Source organism: Heteronotia binoei, chromosome 12 (genome assembly GCF_032191835.1).
Source record: "Heteronotia binoei isolate CCM8104 ecotype False Entrance Well chromosome 12, APGP_CSIRO_Hbin_v1, whole genome shotgun sequence".
Taxonomy (NCBI): Eukaryota; Metazoa; Chordata; class Lepidosauria; order Squamata; family Gekkonidae; genus Heteronotia; species Heteronotia binoei.
In genome coordinates this window covers 39090406-39108756 of record NC_083234.1, presented here as the reverse complement: position 1 = coordinate 39108756, position 18351 = coordinate 39090406, and the positions used below count along the sequence as shown (strand labels likewise).

Here is an 18351-nt window from a genome sequence, read left to right as displayed (position 1 = left end):
GTGGCTTAGTGATAGAGCATTGGTGTTGCATGCAGAAGGTCCCAAGTTCAATCCCAAGCATTCCAGTTAAAAGAAACAGTAGATGTTGGCTCTGGAGAGCTGGAGACCTGGGGGAGCTTTGGCCCATCAAAGTACACTGACTTTAGGCAAATTATCTGAATCTGTATAAGGCTGCTTTGTGTGGAATGCAGAGAAAAGGGTGTTCTGGGTTCTTTCTCTTTCTTCCTGGTAGTTCTGCTGTATGTTTGAGTTATTTTTAAAAAAGATGATTGCTATGAAGCCTTTATGTTGTATCCAAGTATACAGCATTAGACACAGTGTGCCCTTGTTATTGATGTGCCATTAATACCCCCTTCTGTGGTCTAGCTATATTATTGGGAAGCTCCTAGAATGAGCCTTACAGAATTCTGACATTCTTCTGTCTGCAGTTTAAGACCTTTAAAGGAAGTAATAATTGCTAACCATATTATGAGCTGGTTTTCCTGAGAAGCAAGAAAGTATACTGCCTACCATATGCACTTATTTCCTCAATTTTAAGGACATTTTCATATGTGAGGCTCTGAGGTTTGACTTGTGAATGTAAAATCTGTATTGTCCAGAAAGCCAATTTGCATTACAAATGTCTCTTTTATATTTTCTTCCTTATGAACAACAAAAGTTAGCACAGCAGGAGGGAAACTAGGAGGTATGTCAGGGCTTAGGCATGACAATATCTAATGGTTGATATCAACTTAAAAAAAGGATGTTACATAAAACCCAGAGTGTTATGCGTAAATTCAAGCCAGCCACTCGCTGTAAGGGTTTTTAAGAGATCCGACGGAGGAAAGGAGAGCCTTGAGCTTTTGGACAAAGTTTGAGATCAAAATAAGTCCCATTGGGACCAAGATCTAGCTCCTGTAGCTATTTGAATGTCAAGGCTCAGTTTTGCGTTACAGATGTTATGATTTCAGGGATGACTTTCCTATGCTATCCTATGGATAGGCACAGAGATTCATATCTGCAGCTTCCCTTCACAATTTCCCAGGTGGTCAACCAGAATAATCTGCACACTGCATAAACCCAAGATCTGAGGCCTCTTTAAGCCACTTCATTCAGGCCTCACTGAGGTAGTAAACTTATCTCTGGGTCATGCCATTTCAGGCTATGTGATGACTTGTACAACTGAATGCCTTTCCTGATCCCTCCCCTGCCCCCAAATGAAACTTGCATATAATGTAGCATATCAGAGAAAACGATTGTAGACTATTGTTCTTCTTCCTGACAAATTAGATTTTGTTCATGGAGGGAAATTCTGGGGGTGAAGAGGGGCTGGAGTGGCATTCATTCACTGAGTCCTTGCATGAAGCATGTTTAGTGTCTTGGTGGGAGCCAGGCCTCAAACAGCAAAGAGCCCAGTTCTCTGCAAGGTACTGAAAGAGCAAACTCTGGCAAACGGGGCTGAGGAGCGTGAGTACAGGAAAAACTTGGATGGGGACTACTCATGTGGATGAGTGAAAGGTTAGAGCCCCCTTTGCTTGTGTGATTGAGGCGTGTAGAAGGGGAATGCTTCTTCAAAGCCTAGGTTGTTGCTGAGCCTGCCTGAAAGCATAGTGTCCTCTGCCTGTGTCTCAGTCATAATACTCTGTCAGTGGGCACAGTTGAAGTTCTTGACCTTTCAAGGGTCATTTGATTTGGTCGTAGACCCTGTACTGCTAAAGCAACTAGTTGCTAACCAAGGTCCTGCATGTTTGGGATGAGACAGGGTTTCAAAGTGAGGAAAAGGGGCTTTGAGGGCTAGGCATCTCTCATTTTAGGGATTAAGCATTGCTGAATTTTTGGTATATCTCTAGGCTGAAGGTTTTTTCTGACCCTGATATTTCAGTTATTTTTATTATGCTACTGCAAGCAGCCTTACAGATATGGGCCTTAGCATATTTTGGATAGATGAGGTTCCTGAGGGATGTTTATCCCTCATCTGTATGAGCTTTTTCACACAGCCTAAGTATTCCGGTATGGAAGCTGGTCAGTTACTGAACAGTAATGGGTTTCTGCTGGCATTTCAGACAGACCCGACTCAGTAACTGGCTGCTACCGGAATACGGTCACCTTTTCACACAGTCCCGCGGCTGTCCCGGTAGTGAGGCATGTCTGAGTCGTTACTAACAAAGAGCAGCTTCTTCCAGTTTTCAACACTTCCTTCTGGGTTGAAATTACTATCACTTCCATGCTCACACGTGAGTCAGGGGAATATGATTGGTTTGTAGGTGACTCTGATTGGTTTGTTGGTGAGACAGATGTTGCTAACTCAGCTTGATGTGCACCCATCCATGCCCACAGGCTATTGGCTGGAAAGTGACTTGTGCCAAGCTGCAGTAGGTATAACTGTCAGGGGGGGAAGCCACAGATTTATGTGGGTTGTAGTTGGTGAGCGGATTGTCTGGTGTAATAGATTGGTGAGTGGTTTTTCAGGAATTGTGAGGAGGATGAGTGGGTCAAGAGGTGTAGTTTGGAGTGAGCAGGAGATTCTGGATCTCCTAGCAGTATGAGGAGATGATGAAATCCAAGAAGCTCTGCAGACATCCCATAGGAATTATGCTTGCTATCAAAAAGTCTCAGCTGAGATTGCCAAACATGGCCATGACAGGACAGCAGAGGAATGTAGGAGTAAAACCAAAAGTCAGAGCAGAATATAGGTGGGTAATTGCACATAATTCCAATCCTGGAAATAAAAAAAGTCACATGCCCCTTTTATAAGGAGCTTCATAGAATACTGAAGGGGGAAGGAAGCGTTAAGTCAATAAGGCTGTCTGCCATCACCTTTCTGGGTGATCAGCCATCAGACCATGGCAGGACTGTGTGCATGGATGGGTGCACATCAGGCTGAGTTAGCAACATCTGTCTCACCAATCACTGTTGGTCTGTTCTCCCACCAAAACCTGCTGCCCTATGGGCAACCCCTCTCCAGGTGGCAACAGCCCCCTCCCCCCCCCAAAAAATGTGCCTCAGAGTCACTCACAAACCAATCACATTCCCCTGACTTCTGTGTGGGCATGGAAGTGATAGCAACAGGTGACAGACCAGTGCCTGGTGCCCTGATCTCCCGCTTGAACTGTGTATCCAATGGGGCACCTGTTACCAAGTTTCAGCGGCGGCAATCTCTGGCATCTCAATGGAGCCCAGCTATCCCTATGGTGGTGCTGTTGTGAGACGTTGCTATAGCAATCTTAAAAGATGTTCCAAAAAAATAAAAAGCCTGAGATCGCGCACCGGTGGGCAGAAAAGGGTGCGAAAACGGCTGGTGCGGGTGGAAGTGAGATAAAAGCGGAACAGTGTGAAATGGCTTGCTTCAATCATGGAACCCTACCGGGAAAAAAACCATGTTTCTGAAAACTCCCATCCCTGTCTCGGATTACTGCAAGGCGGCACAATACTGATTCCCTTCCGGTTTCCACTAGTAAGTGTGAAAAGGGCCAATGACTTTGCAAGAGCCAATGAGATGTGGTGGATAGAGTTTGAGGCTGGAAAGACCTAGCTTCAGACCATGAAGATTGCTGAGCATTCTTGGGCCAGTGACTTTCTCTTACCCTCTTCCATAGAGCTGTGTGGGTGTTGGATACATTCTGCTGCTGTACCATTGGTCTAACTAGCCCAGTAACATCTCTCTGACTAGCAGTAGCTCTCCCCAGTCTAAAGAAGAGAAACACCTTTCTTCACATTTGTTGACTGGGATTGAATTTGGGAGCAAAAGATAATAAAAGATGTGCTGTGCCACAAAGCTATTACCCTCCTTTAGAACTGGATCCCCCTCTCCCTTTTTAAATGGCTGTTTATAGCAACCTGGAAAATGTTTTAGTATGCCTGTCTGTTTTGGGTCTGCTCATTGTCTAAGCGGGAGACCTCCTAGTGTTCCAAGATGGGAGTAAAGAGGAATCTAAATGTAATGCATAAATATGCACTTTTCCTGTAATGAGACAGTTTACAGTAGTCACAAACGTTTCCCTTTAACCATCCCTGCTCAAGTATTTGCTGTGAAGGCAGTTTGGTGGCTGCTTTCCTATAGAAATTTCAGTTTCTTGTTTTACCTAAATAACATGTTCATCTGGGTGAAATGTAATAGCCTAAATTTTGGAGCTTCGGCTTAACAAGTGAATGTAAATTTATTTTTCTTGGAGTGCCCATAAAATAGGTGGAGAAGGCATCCACTGAATTGGAACTGTACTAGAATTGAACAGAAAGGACTTGTTTGTATTGTGAATCCCATGGCAACAGACTTCTGGTCAGTTTCCCTGACTGCAGTTGTCTCTAAATAAGCCAAGTAGTGACTTTAACTTTCTGTGGGTGTCTTTTAGGAAGTTAGGCCTACAATGGAGTTTAAAAATAATTCTTTATGAAAAACCATTAGCTTGCCTCACTGACAACAGTGTTTGCAGCTTTTCAGTGGCTGATCCTTTGAACGGTTTTTATTTTAATTGGTGACAGAAATAGGTTGCTAAAATCAAATCAACAAATGAGGTAAAATACAAACTCCTAATTTTAAGAAGCAGAGGATGTGCTTTTATTTCTGCTTTATTGACAGTTAGTATGATGAAAGGCATTTGCCTTCAGTTCTGAAGTACCATTTCATCTTTTCAGTTGAAAGTACTGTGCTTGACTTGTTTATGTGGAACACCCTTTGAATTTCAGAGTCCCCCCACCCCACCCTCCCGCCTCTTCTTTTTATCTGGCACTGCACACTGTCAGCTTCCTTGCACAATAATTATGTATTGTATGATGTTCTCTTTGTTTCAGAGTGATCGCCTTTTGATCAAGGGTGGTAAAATAGTTAACGATGACCAGTCTTTTTATGCAGACATTTACATGGAAGATGGGTTGATAAAGTAAGTATCCAGTGTCATTTTGTTTTTTGTAGAGGGGTAGGATGTGGGGATTTTTTTTAAAAAACAAAATCAATTGCACTGCAAAAGATATTTCAGTTTGCATAGCAAGGGACAGAAAAAACCCCAACCTGATATCCAGAGCTTATTATTGTGAGCACTGGAGACATGTGAAAGAAAGACAGTTTTAAGGTTTGTACTTCTGTTGTGACTGGTAAATTCTAATGAATTTAGCAGAGCAGAGTAAACCTGCATACAATCATTCTGTAAATGCTGATGGAGATACTTAGGGTTTCTGTATGGGACAGTTGTTACCAGGTCCTTCTTAACAGCCCAATGAGCAGTGTGGAAAAAGCCCAGCAGGAACTCATTTGCATATTACACCACACCCCATGACACCAAGCCAGCTGCAACTGTGTGTTCCTACTAAAGAAAAAAGCCCTGCCAATGAGGCCATCTCCTTAAGTTTCGTGAATTCTGTTGTGATATTTACTTGTTCTACTCTGTGATTTCTTCCCATGGAATGGGTGACTGGGAATGATAATGGATGAGGCTGTGGGTTCCTTTTCCTGATTGTCTCCTGTGCATACTTGACTAAATGCTGTTTGTATGATATCACTAGTCAGTCAATAAACTGGCCTTTAGGCATGATGAGATCTTACTCCCATCTTCACATATAAAGAGATGGTACCATAATCAATGGGAAGACCATAACACCAGTAAGTGCTTTGAGTCAGTGCTGCTTATGATCAAAACACATTCCTTAAGAAGTGCAGGCAGGATTCTTGAGGCTTGGCTACTAACTGAATATTTCCTAGTAGCTGGGAAAGCCCCACCAGTGACTATGCTTTCCAGTGTTTTTTTCTTCTTCATTTTAAGCAGAGGGTCTGAGTCTCTCTCTCCCCCTCTTTTAAAAAAAATAAAAGCTCAAGAGTTTTCTGTAAAACCAACCGCTCAGTCTGCACTATCCTGGCTTAACTTTCTTTGTGGGTATTCATTTGTATACTAAAATGACACCTGCAGAAAGTACACAAAATGAGAAACAAATTAAAATAATAATTTCAGAGGATCATGTATGAGAAAAATCTCCACTCTCGCTCATAGTGCCCCTTTGCTTGTTTTCTTTTTAAAGGCCAAAGTACACTTCATCCCAAAGTGCCATGATTAGAACTCCAGATGTGTGATTTGGCCATTTAAAAAAGAAAAGCTATCAGGAGATCAGTATGGATTGGACCAGAGAAAGACTTTATCTCGTCTGTTCTCCCCCCCCCCTTAATATCTCCCATTTTAGTGCCTCCCCCTGGACCATATGAAGTAAATAAAAAATGGCCAGTGGCCTTGTCTTGACCCAAATCTGTCCGTCCTTGGAGCTGCTGCCTATCTGAGGTTCTAATCCTGGAAGTCCAGGGTAGTGTATCAGGTGGCCCCATGATTTTGGAAAGTAATGGGGCCAGCTTGCTGACAGAAGAACAGTTTCCATGTGCAGTGCATGCAAACATGAAATCTCTACTCATAGCCTGTGTTCACATTGAAGAGGCACAGACACAAGCATTCTTGCCTCATCCTTTGCCTACACCAACACATGAACACAGCGCCTTCACTCGGAGAAAATGTACTTATAAGCATTCGCTTATGATAAGGAAAGACAAACAGTGCTTGTGACCACAGGGACTGAGCCTGTATGCATGCTTTTCATGCATAGACACCATGTTCAGGAGTCTGATTGCATATAGGCAGGGTGCAGGTCCATCCATTTGTTCCTACTGTTCCCCTGTGCACTTTGATTCAGTGCATATATGGGTGGTTTGTAAAAAGTCTGTGGAGATGGCTCCTTGAAACACAAACTACTGTATGGTGCAGCATGGCCTGGATGCTAAAGCGCCATCAGAGCCCCACTCTACTTATTGACATGAATTGGTTGGAGATAGTTCCTAATTGTCCTGTGTCTCTTTACCTGTCTTCTATGCTGGTGGAAAGTGCTGACAAATCACAGCTGACTTATAGTGACCTGCCTCCATTGGGTTTTCTAGGCAACAAATGTTCAGAGGTGGTTTGCTGTTGCCTGTCTCTGCCTTATTCAGACTCCTTAAGTATGGTCTTCTTCAAACTATTTGAGTGTGTTTAAAAAAATTCTGCTGGTGAAATGAGTAATGGGGTGCCATTGCCCCGTAATTGGTGTGAACCAACTCTTAATGTGAAGCCCTTACATTCTCAGCTTGAGACTCTGACCCCACACCACTTCCAGTTGAAGTCAGTTGAACAACTCCACCCCCTCCAAACTGCGCAGGGGTTTAACTTGGAGTCCGTTCCTTGCTGTACATACTTTCTGTCATATTAAAACATATTCCAGATTTCCTAGGACTAAAATTCTTCAGGGAGGGGAGAGAACAGACAGAAGTTCCACCTGGATTGGTGCCTGGCTTGGCTATACATTCGACACATCTGTTCTTTAACTCAAAATTCAAAATGGAGCACTCAGCAGCAGGCTTGTAATTGATTGTAATGTGCTATGGACAGCTTCCATGTTTTAATGATATCTTGAAATATGAGCTGCCTTTGGTCCTCAGTTGGGACTTGGCAGCAAGCATATGCACAGGTTCGGTTTTGTGCATGTGGAATGTATAGTTCCATGTGGAACAGATCTAACCTCTAATGTTTGCAAAGCAATTTAGAGGTAATTGCAGAACAACACAGAGCTCCAAATCTTGCCTTAGAAGAAATCACGGCCATGTATGTTTCTGGTTCCTGTAATCAGTTTCTCACTGAACTGCTCATATCCCAGTTGATTCCACCATAGTATCTCAGGCCTTTGTTCAGAGAACAAACAAGAATTCAATGAATGATGTCTTGAGTTTAGTAATTTGGGCTGCAGAGTCTAGTTCTGTGGTTCTGTGCCAGAGACATATGGCAAATGATGTGTTAACAAAACAGTAGATTCTTTAATTGTAAGTTGCCTCAAGTCACGCTCTGGAGAGGTGGCATAGAAGCCTCCTAAGTGATTTTTTTTTTGCTTAATGTCTTTTTTAGCCAAGTGCCTGTTGCCTTCTGCTGTACCACTGGAGCAGTAGTGCTGGCAGTGTCTGTTTTTTGTTTGGACTGAGTTTGGCCTTGGTTGCCAAGCAAAATGTCTGGTGTGCCACTGTTGGCACATATGCTGGGGGTTGCCTATTCTTGGTCTAGAGCATGGGATTCTGTAACCTTGTATTATATAGTAATTTTCCATAGCTCTTAGCTGGTCAAAGACATCTCTGTTTGTGTTTATGTAGTCATGGATGTGAGCATGACCATTGGGTGGCTCCCATGATGAGAATAACAGTTGGTGAGACAAAGGTGGGAATGAGTTGATTACATGCCACTGTTCTGTCCATTCCACAGGGATAAAATTATGGACTGTTTCAGTTGTAGCACATGACCATATGGTTAGCAGTACTGTTAGAACATTCTAGCAAGGGGAAGGGGAGGACCACATCTTATGACTGTAGGCTGCTAAGATCCTTGGATGTGTCTTTGACTCTGTGCATTATGACATTTGTGTCAGACTCTGCTTAAAATTTCTTCCTCAGACAAATTGGAGAGAACCTCATTGTGCCCGGAGGAGTGAAAACTATTGAAGCTCATGGAAGGATGGTGATTCCTGGAGGCATTGATGTTCACACTCGCTTCCAGATGCCTGACCAAGGGATGACCTCTGCAGATGACTTCTTCCAAGGAACAAAAGCTGCTGTGGCTGGAGGCACCACCATGATCAGTAAGACCTGTACATCCAATCTAAATGTATAGATCTGCAATTCTTCCGGCTAGTAAGGATTTGTTTTCAAGTTGCCTTTTAAAAGGCTAAAGGTTCCAAGCAGAAAACATAAAGCCTCAAGTCTGTGAAATTATGGCCTCTTCTCATTAAGGCTTGTGCCTGGGATGTTCTACTCCGTGTACCTTGTGGGAGCTCAGCTCGCATTATGGAATGCTTCCATATGAAATATTTCAAAACAGGATTATTTCATATGAAACCTTACCAATTTTGAGAAGAAACTGGGCTTAGAATGATGTCCCTTGATGTGTATGTTTTTGTGAGAAGTTATTTTATACGAAGAAGGATAATGCAATTAGTTGACCCTTTACCTCAGTTTGAAATGGGACAATCTAGATATGAGTTGATTACCTCAGAAAGGGTGGTCTTTAATCATTTTAAAGAGTTTCTTCCTCCCGTTTCAGATTGCGGTAATTTCTAGGGGGAGCTCAATGGTAGAAGAAAAGAGGGACTCTTCAGTGCAGACTCCATGTTGTTTCCCCTCCAAAATCCCTGTACGATATTTTCCATGTTCAATGGAGTAATAGTAACTTATAAGTGGCAATATTTTTTGGGGGGGGAGGGGGCATGTGAGTGTGTCTGTGAGTGATAGGAATAAGGAGGATGGAACTCTTTTAAAATGGTAAAGGTAGTCCCCTGTGCAAGCACCAGTTGTTTCTGACTCTGGAGTGAGGTTGCATCACAATGTTTTCACAGCAGACTTTTTTACAGGGTGGTTTGCCATTGCCTTTCCCAGTCATCTACACTCTCCCCCCCCCCCCCCCAGCAAGCTGGGTACTCATTTTGCCAACCTCAGAAGGGTGGAAGGCTGAATGAACCTTGAGCTGGCTACCTGAACCCAGCTTCCACTGGGATCGAACTCAGGTCTTGAGCAGAGAGCTCAGACTGCAGTCCTGCAGCTTTATCACTCTTCGCCACTCTTTTAAATATCACTATATTTCATGGCTGTTTCAGGAGGAATGTGAATGTGTTTTATTTCTGGTTTACTGGAAGACTGGGGAGGGATTTGCATTCAGAGAAGGCAACTGAGGAGCAAGAGGGAGAGGTGCTTGAGGAGAAATGGGAAGGTAAGGGAATGAAACTACCCAGATGTCTGTTCCTCCTATGTTAATAGCCCATAGGAGACTTCCCTAGTTCCTGACCCATTGGAAGATACTGACAAACCTCCACCCTGCTTGCAAGGGGCTGCCTTAAGGGTTTTGTGCCAGAAAGTGGCGGAGAAATATTCTAAGTAAGTTTAACTGATTATAGTTGGATTTATTTCCAGGCAGACTTACTTGGGATGGCAGTCTTGATTCCTTAAAGGTGAAGGTTTTAAGCTTCTTTTGATATGAAGGGGAAAGGAAAGTCCCCTGTGCAAGCACCAGTCATTTCCGACTCTGGGGTGACATTGCTTTCACAACGTTTTCATGGCAGACTTTTTACGGGGTGGTTTGCCATTGCCTTCCCCAGTCATCTACACTTTCCCCCCAGCAAGCTGAGTACTCATTTTACCGACCTCGGAAGGATGGAAGGCTGAGTCATCCTCGAGCCGGCTACCTGAAAACCCAGCTTCCACCAGGAATCGAACTCAGGTCGTGAGCAGAGCTTAGGACTGCAGTACTGCAGCTTTAACTCTCTGCACCATGGGGCTCTTTTTAATATGAAAGCTGCCGCCAAAAAAGCCAGATTCTTGGTCTGAAGGCTTATCTACATACTGAGTGGCAAACTTGCCTGGGTTTGGAGCCCTGGTCATAGCTGTGAAGTGCACGGGTGGGTTGAAGTGATCACCAGAGAGAAGCAGGAGAGCCCTTTCCTTCAACTGCTGTTTTCGCTTGTTCGCTGAGTGAAGAGAAGCCCAGCGGTGGTGGGGTTTCAGGGAAGGGAGCAAAGGTGAAGCGCCCACCTTTCACTGCTTCTCTCCCACAGATTGCGCCACTCCCCCTTTTCATAGCTGAGAAATGGCAGCTCAGTTTCCCAACCCCATATTTGCCGCTTAAGGCTTAGGGAGTGCCTAGAGATTTCAGTCCTCGCTCTTTCATAATGCCTTCAAATCATACCAAAGGCATGGAAGTGAAGGTTGAACATGTATCACTTGGCCATCTCTGTTTTGGAAGTGGAGCTCCATCTTGCTTGTGAAGTTAATGTATGGTGTCAGTAGGAAGCTCACACCGGTGCCTCCGTCCTATTTAGAACATAGGAATGGGAGACATTTTTACTGTTTGAGAGTACAATGAATAAGACCTTCCTGAGTTCAAAAATTTGAAAGGTTTCACCTTTGTAAACTTGACTGTCAGCTGTTCAGCAAATGATAGCATTCCTATAACAACAATAACAAAATCTGTAGTAAAAAGCTGCACGTTCCTTAGTGGGTGGCCTGTGTTTCCCAGGAAATTGCAGAAATAAAACTGTATTTTAAGAATATAGGATTTTGGTTTTGTTTTTTTTAAAAACTGTGATCTGGTGTTAAAATCTTAGCGCTTAGCGCAGTTTTATTTATTTCTGACTATATTGCTAAGCAGGAGGTTTAGAAATTATACTTCTGGACAGAATCTGTTTCTTTGAATAGCATGTTACAGTCATGATAATTTCAGTTCTCTTTTAATGGTGACATTCTAAAATTTTGTCATGGAATACAAAACTCTGAATAAACTATCTAGAAGTTCTGTGTCTTTTTCTGTTCCTGAAATCTGTAAATATTGCTAAAATAATCAGTTATTAAAAATTGATCATTGTACACTGGTTTAGGGATGCACATTTTATGTAATAAAACAATTGTTTAAACTACGGAAAATGTTTAAATTATATTAGGCAGCTTACATCCATCTAGCCCACGTATATATTATCAGCTCTACTATTGTTTTTTGTTAAGAAAAAAACTAACATGTTTGTTAGACGTGAAGAAATGGTCTGAAGAAGTGAGAAGTGGCTAATGAAAGTTCATTCCTTACCACAAATTTTGTTAGTGTCTAAGGTGTTATTGGACTCTTTTCTGCTTCTACAGATGTACTAACATGACTACCCATCTTGTAATTTGTTTTTTATTTATTAATTTATTTTGACAGTTCACCAATCATGCTAAACTGCTGTCGTCATAAACTATGGTTTGTGAACCTGCTTCAAGCCATGATTTTTGATTCTGCCTTATTTAAGCAGATTGCAAACCACAGCTTGCCAGTATAGACATCATGCTTAAGCCCCCTTTATTTTCTGTGGTTGGGAGTGATGTATGATCAAAACTCCCTTCTGACCCAAGTTATGCAGTATCTTTCCAATGCTTCATTCTCTCCTTTCCCTCTGGGTTAATATTTGGGATGTCAGTCTTTCTTAGCCTGTGGGCATGTTTGGAATTCAGATAGAGAAGCAGATCTAGCCACAGAAAGGCTGCTGCAAGAGGTGGATCCAACCACAAAATGGCTGCCATGAAAGATGGCTGTTACCAAAAAATGTCGGATAGTGAGGTCAAGCTAACTCTAATAGTGACAGTTGAGGCAGAAGCTCTGCTTAACAGGATACCTTTTAAAATGAACATATTGTTTAATTATTATTATTTTTTAGTCATGCAGTGAAGATCCTTGTGTTGTGGTAGGAGTTATTGTCAAAAGCAATTTTTTAATCTGCTCAGTCAGTCAAAAGGCCAGCTGGGCCAAAGCCCTACCTATCCATTTCCACTTTCTAAAAACTCTTGGCAGGTATCAGAAAAATTGGTGGGTGCCACGTTTTGAGACCTTGATAATATGCTAACAATTTCCAGTTACTTGTGCTTCTGCAGATCTAGCAGAAAGAGGGAGAAAAATCAAATGTGTGAAGTCATGCAAAAAACTCCTACACAGTTGGAATTCTAACAAAATTAGTTCATAGGCGAGATCCATATGTTAGCACTTTGTACAGAGTAACATTGTGGTTTCCAGGTATGCAGATATGCAAATCATTGTACCCGCGTTATTACCAGAATGTTGCAAGTTTTGTTTATTTTTTCAGAATCTGGGTCTAATTAGGGAATTGCGTAAATATATACAGATGCACATCACCTTACATTTTTCTCTGTTGTCATATATTTATGAAGACGATGGCTGCATTTATATGTATATACTGATAATTTGGAACCTAACTGTATGTTTTATCTGCTGCTTCGCTTGAGGTAGGTGCATTTTTTGCACTTGTTCAGAGAATGCTTTTTTATTTTGGAGGGAAGTTAAACCCCTCACTTTTTAAAAAGTCAGTTTTTCTGCAAATCTAGAGATTCCTTGAGTTTGCAGAAATATCTGTTTATAGCAGGATTGTCAAACATGTGACCCGGGGGCCAGATCAGGCCCCCAGAGGGTTCCTATCAGGCCCGCGAGTGAGTCTGCTTCCTTCTCCCTCTCTCCTGCTTCCATCAGTGCCACAGCTTGCTTTGCCAGGCTTGCTCAATTGCACTGGAGCTACGGAGCAAAGCCTCTATTTTCTCCATTGACTGAGGCTCCTCCCTTGGGGAGGAAGGAGAGCTTGCTTTTCCAGGCTCTCTCAATCACACAGCACAGCTACTGAGCCAAGCCCCTTTCCCTTCTTTTGGCTGAGACTCCACCCCCTCCTCATCCCCTGGGTAGGGAGGGAGGGAGGGAAAGAGCCAGAGTTTCCTTTGCCCAGCTCCCTCGATCACATGGGAGAGATGCAACATTTTAACTGTATTTGTCTGTGTCCTTTATAAAGTTTATATCTCTGCTACCTGGCATTACATTTTATGGCACACATGGCCTGGCCCGACAAGGTCTCATTTATGTCAGGTCTGGCCCTTGTAAGAAATGGGTTTGACACCCCTGGTTTAGAGTCTTTGTGGCCCTGATCTGTGGATTTAGGTATTAGCAAATGGAGACCACACGTCACTAACAGTATATAGATTCTAACATAACACATTGTTTATGATTCCCTTTGAACTTGAAAATTCAAGCTGGAAATCCATTCTTTTCACTGTGTCTTGTATCCTCAAGTGAAATAATCAGTTGACTTTCTGTGTATCGAATTGCATGACCCTCTCCTTTATTAGACTTCAGAGCAATTAAAATCACTGCAAATTATAGCTCTTTCTAGTAGAGACACTAGGGAGTTGGCTGCCTTTTGAACTTGACAGAAAACCCGATACCATAGTGAATAGATACCAGTAATCTGCATTTTTAGTAGAAAAGAGTCCAGTAGTCCTTAAAGACTAACAAAATTTGTAGTAGATTATGAGCTTCCATAAGTCACTGCTCACTTCTTCATTTTGACTTATCAGCATTTTTAAAAATATCTTTGTGGTGCTATAAGATAAAGAGGGAATAATGAAACTTCTGGTGTGGTAATGGGAACTGAATGTATTTGTGAGCGAACTTTAACATGAGAAGAAGTAAAAATAGATGGTTTATATTTTTTGGGGAAAGTGCTTAAGGATTTTCTTTTAGCAGTTAAATGGGTATTATTTGTCTGGACATCTGCAAATGGAGCTAAGTCTCAGCCAGGATACTATTGAGGTTACAGTGTCAGATTAGGATCTGGAAGATATAAATTCAGATTCCTGCTCGGTCATGACATTTGCTTGGTGACCTTGTACTAGTTTCTCTCAGCCTAATCTACCTCACTGGGTTGTTGTGAGGATATAATGGGAAAGGGAGACCCATGTACAGTACACCTCTCTCAGTATCTTATAGGAATGTTAGAATTAAAATATTTTTGCTTGATAGCTGTTACCAAGGCTTTTCTTGTAGTAGGAACTCCTTTGTATATCAGGCCACACACCCCTGATGTGGCCAATCCTCCAAGAGCTTCCAGGGCTATTAGTACAGGGCCTACAGTAAGCTCCAGGAGGATTGGCAACACTAGGGGTGTGTGGCCGAATATGCAAAGGATTTCCTGCTACAAAAAAAGCCCTGTAGTGGTTGGACTTGGAGATCTGGGTTCTAATCCCTGCTGTGGCATAAAGGCCACTAGATTACTTTGGCATGGCTATACTGCCTAAGCCTAACCTACTTCACAGTGTCGTTGGGAAGATAAAGTAGCAAGCAGAAGGGGTAATCATGAACACCACCCTGAGCTCTTTGGAGGAAGACCTGAGTACAATGTGAGTGGTACAGGAGGAAGAAGGGTGTGTCATCCCTTTACCATTGCACTATTTTTCCTGCATGGGGTACTTGACCCCCCACGCAGAGCACATAGGAGCCCTGGTGAGGGACACAGGGGCTGAAATAGTCAAGTCAAAGCCTTTATTGGCATAAATATATATAAATGGTTGAAATAGTCAAAATAGTGCACATGGAGGGGACCTCTGTCATGGTGGTGTGCCCCAATCCAAATTGATTTCCACCCTTGTTGCTCCTATTGGCAGCTGAAAAAGCAGTGCACAATTCAGTTGTGCTTTGTAGGGACTCTGGTAACACAGCTAACGTGAGGCAAACAAGGCCGTGTTTGTTTCTGTCATGGTTCCTGCCTCCCCCCAGTACTTCCATTGTTGTTTTTTTAGATGGTGTAATTTTATGCATCACTTTAATACAGGGATTCCCGTTGGGGGTCTTTCTAAGATGAAAGTATTAGTCCTCTGAGCCTGTAGAGGGCTTGCCAATTAGCACAGAAGGAAACAGCTGTTCTCTTTGCATTACATCAAGGCTGGATTTTCTTTTTGCATCTGGCCACAGATGATAAAATATTGCTGCCTTCCTCCTCCGTTCCTGTAAAGATTGCTGGGGTGGAAGGGTTAAGAGAGGAATGCCTTTTGAAAGGGGGAGTGTTGTATTTTTTAAAAAAGATTATAGTGTCACGTCTGGGCAGATAACAGACAATTTGTCTTATTTCACTGGGTCTGTAATGGAGACTTAAGCTTGTTTGCCGCATATATAAGCGTATGTATCTCAAGGACCTTATGATCAGTTGGTGGAGTTGCCTAGTTCCAGGTGGGGCTTGAAGGTCTCCCAGACTTACAGCTTATCCTGCAGACTTCTAACATCAGTTCGCCTGGAGGAAATGGCTTCTTTGGAGGGTGGACTATTATACCATGCTGAGGTCTCTTCCCAGGCTCCACCCCAGATCTCCAAGAATTTCCCAACCTGTATTGGCAGTGCTGTCTATTGCTGAATCTTGTAACAGCCACAGTTTGGACTTGGAAAGATAATGGCCTTGGGCTGAAAGCAATTGGATACCCCTGAGATTTGCTTTGAAATTAAAATTAGATCTGAACTTCAAAGTGCAGCTCCTTTCGAAATGAGGGCTGTGCCTACCTTGGGGAGTTATATACGTAAACCAACAAGCCAGGGCTGTTAAAATCCGTGATCCATAGTTGAAGCATTCCTTTCACCCATAAAAGAGGATCTTTGCACTGGCTGTATTGTATTCCTTCTCTGTCCTTTGCAGTTTCAAATTCTTGACCTCCCTTTTTTTTTGCTTTTCTCTCACCTGGCCCCAAATCTGGGAATTCTGTACATGGAACCCTCTTACTGGCTTCTCTTAATCCCATTATCTGGTTGAGAGAGGGAAATGGTAATAACTGGAGTCATTAAGCCTATATTATTGGTCTTTAACCATACATCACTATATGAAGCATTGATCTTCCTGGATTGTCTTGTTCACATAGGCCAGACCAGTTGTGAATATTGATGTAATTTGATGATAATACAACACTTATTTATTTAAATAATTTCTTTGCTGCTTTTCCACTCAAATAGGGTCCCTAGGGGAGCAAATACCAAACATTTCAACATTCAGACATTTGAGACATTAAAACAACATTTAAAAGAAAGTACATATAAAATATTTAAACAGTTCAAGGATCAACTCATCTGTAAGGAGGTGGAGCTCCTGGAGCCTGGCAGCAGATGGAACACACAAGTCAGTAGTTCCCACTCCCTTCTGGCTTTCTGTCAACCCCAAAATGGTTTCTTCTTCTGGTTTAAGGAGACCAGGGTTATCTCAGTGCCTGACTCCCAGTCTTCTGCCACACCATGGGCTTTACTGTTGACTGAGACTGCTTACAGTCATTGAACACACTGTGGTGGCTGAGAATGGAGGCGTTGTGGATGAGGAACATCTCAAGATGTTACATGAAGAAGAAAAGTGGCACAAAGTTATAAATGAAACATATGAATGAGAATAATGGTCATGAGATAGTTTTTAATTTTTTCTTCTGATCTTGGATATATTTAAGGATCAAATTCTGAAGGGAAGTGGTGTGTTCAGAATGCATTTTTGCATGGTAATCATTAATAAAGGGGAGCAAGCTCAAAGGAAGTCTGCCTTGTGGACGACAGTGGAATGCTGTGCTTAGCTGAGAAATAATGAATGTTGAAATGACATCATTACCATTAGTTCCCTTCCCCCCCCCCCAACAGAGGCATCTGGATGGCTGACCTAGATATTTCTCCCTGCTCCCCCATTCCTGAGTTTGACGAGAAGGATTTGGCATCCTTTCAAAAGAAGCAACCGCTGTTATGCGCTTTGTGCAAGAATATTTTAATCCTGACATTCCATAGAATGGCCCCGATTGTAGTTTTCCTTCATAATAGAAGACTAGTAAGGATGATAGTCTTCCTGCTTATAAAAGGAGCTGCTTGAGCTTCTTTGTGCCATATCCTTGTCGTAGACAATCTAGAGGAATTTGGATCGCCATGCAAAATGCACTTTCCTTTTGCATATTAACCGTCCCTAGCACAATTTGGTTCTTTCTTTTCCAGCCTTCACTTGTTTTGCTTTATGTCTGTCTTTTCTTTGTCTTAGTCTTTTCTTGTACATAGGCAGCTGAAGACTGAAAGGTATTGGCTTGTGTAAGGTCATCTAATAGGTTTATGGTTGAGATGTGATTTGAACTAGTGACCTCATGAGTCACAGCTTATTTTCTTAACCACTTTACTTTTATCAGTTTACTAGTTTTTGTGCCATGCACAATGGAAGGCTTTTGATACCCACTCCATTTTCCCTTGCTGTCCACCACCTCTTGTCTGCTCTTTCCCACTTTCTCATGAAGCTTTCCTTGAGGTCGCTGTTGCCTAGCAACCATCTTGAGCCCTGAAGTTAATTTGAGAACATATTACATGGTTGCTAGGTAACAGCCCAGGGCTTCCTTCCTGCTCCTGCAGGCAAGGCAAAGTGCCCAATAAATCTGAAATCTTGTAATTCTTTTTGGCTAAGATAATCAGCTCCCGCCACCGACCTTTTGTGTAGGAAATGGTGGAATAGTTGTGGAAGCTACTCAGAAAGATTTGTCTTTTGGCATTGTGGAGCCATGTTGATCAAGTTGCTAAGAATTGTTACTGCATTGCTGGTGTTACCTATGTTATCTAGTGATTAAGAGATTGAGCTATAAGTTGAGAAGCCACTCTGTTTGAATCTTGCCCTTGCCATGGCCTTAGGCAAGCCAATCTCTTTCAGCCTCAGCATCCTGCCACCCCCCCCCCCCAAAAAAAAATCTGTAATATGGGGTTGGTAATACTGGTCATACAGTATTTTTTTTAAAACTTTTTAAAAACTTTTTGCTGGAAAATGCCTGCTTATAAATGCACATTTATTGTTGTTAGCCCCAGAAGTGTTCATGCTTCTCTGCAGGTATTATATATCAAACCAGCCACTGGTCCATCAATTTTTTTGACTGGTGGTGGTTCTTCAGGGGAGTTGGTAGGGAGGAATCTTTCCCATCTCCTGAGGTGCTTTAGCACTGAGCTACAACCTTTCCCACAAGGAAGTGCACCTGTTATTCCAGACAGTGTATATAAAATG

General features: G+C 42.4%; 1 protein-coding gene across 4 annotated transcripts in view; it reads left to right on the top strand.

Annotated features, from left to right (window-relative positions):
- The window catches only part of DPYSL2 (dihydropyrimidinase like 2), a 106827-nt gene that overhangs the window by 35329 nt on the left and 53147 nt on the right, over nucleotides 1–18351 (top strand). For all 4 annotated transcript variants that reach the window (XM_060251618.1, XM_060251619.1, XM_060251620.1 and 1 more), the window contains exons 2-3: nucleotides 4768–4856; nucleotides 8417–8601. In XM_060251618.1, coding sequence (XP_060107601.1) covers nucleotides 4768–4856; nucleotides 8417–8601 — 274 coding nt within the window. The remainder of the gene's footprint in view (nucleotides 1–4767; nucleotides 4857–8416; nucleotides 8602–18351) is intronic.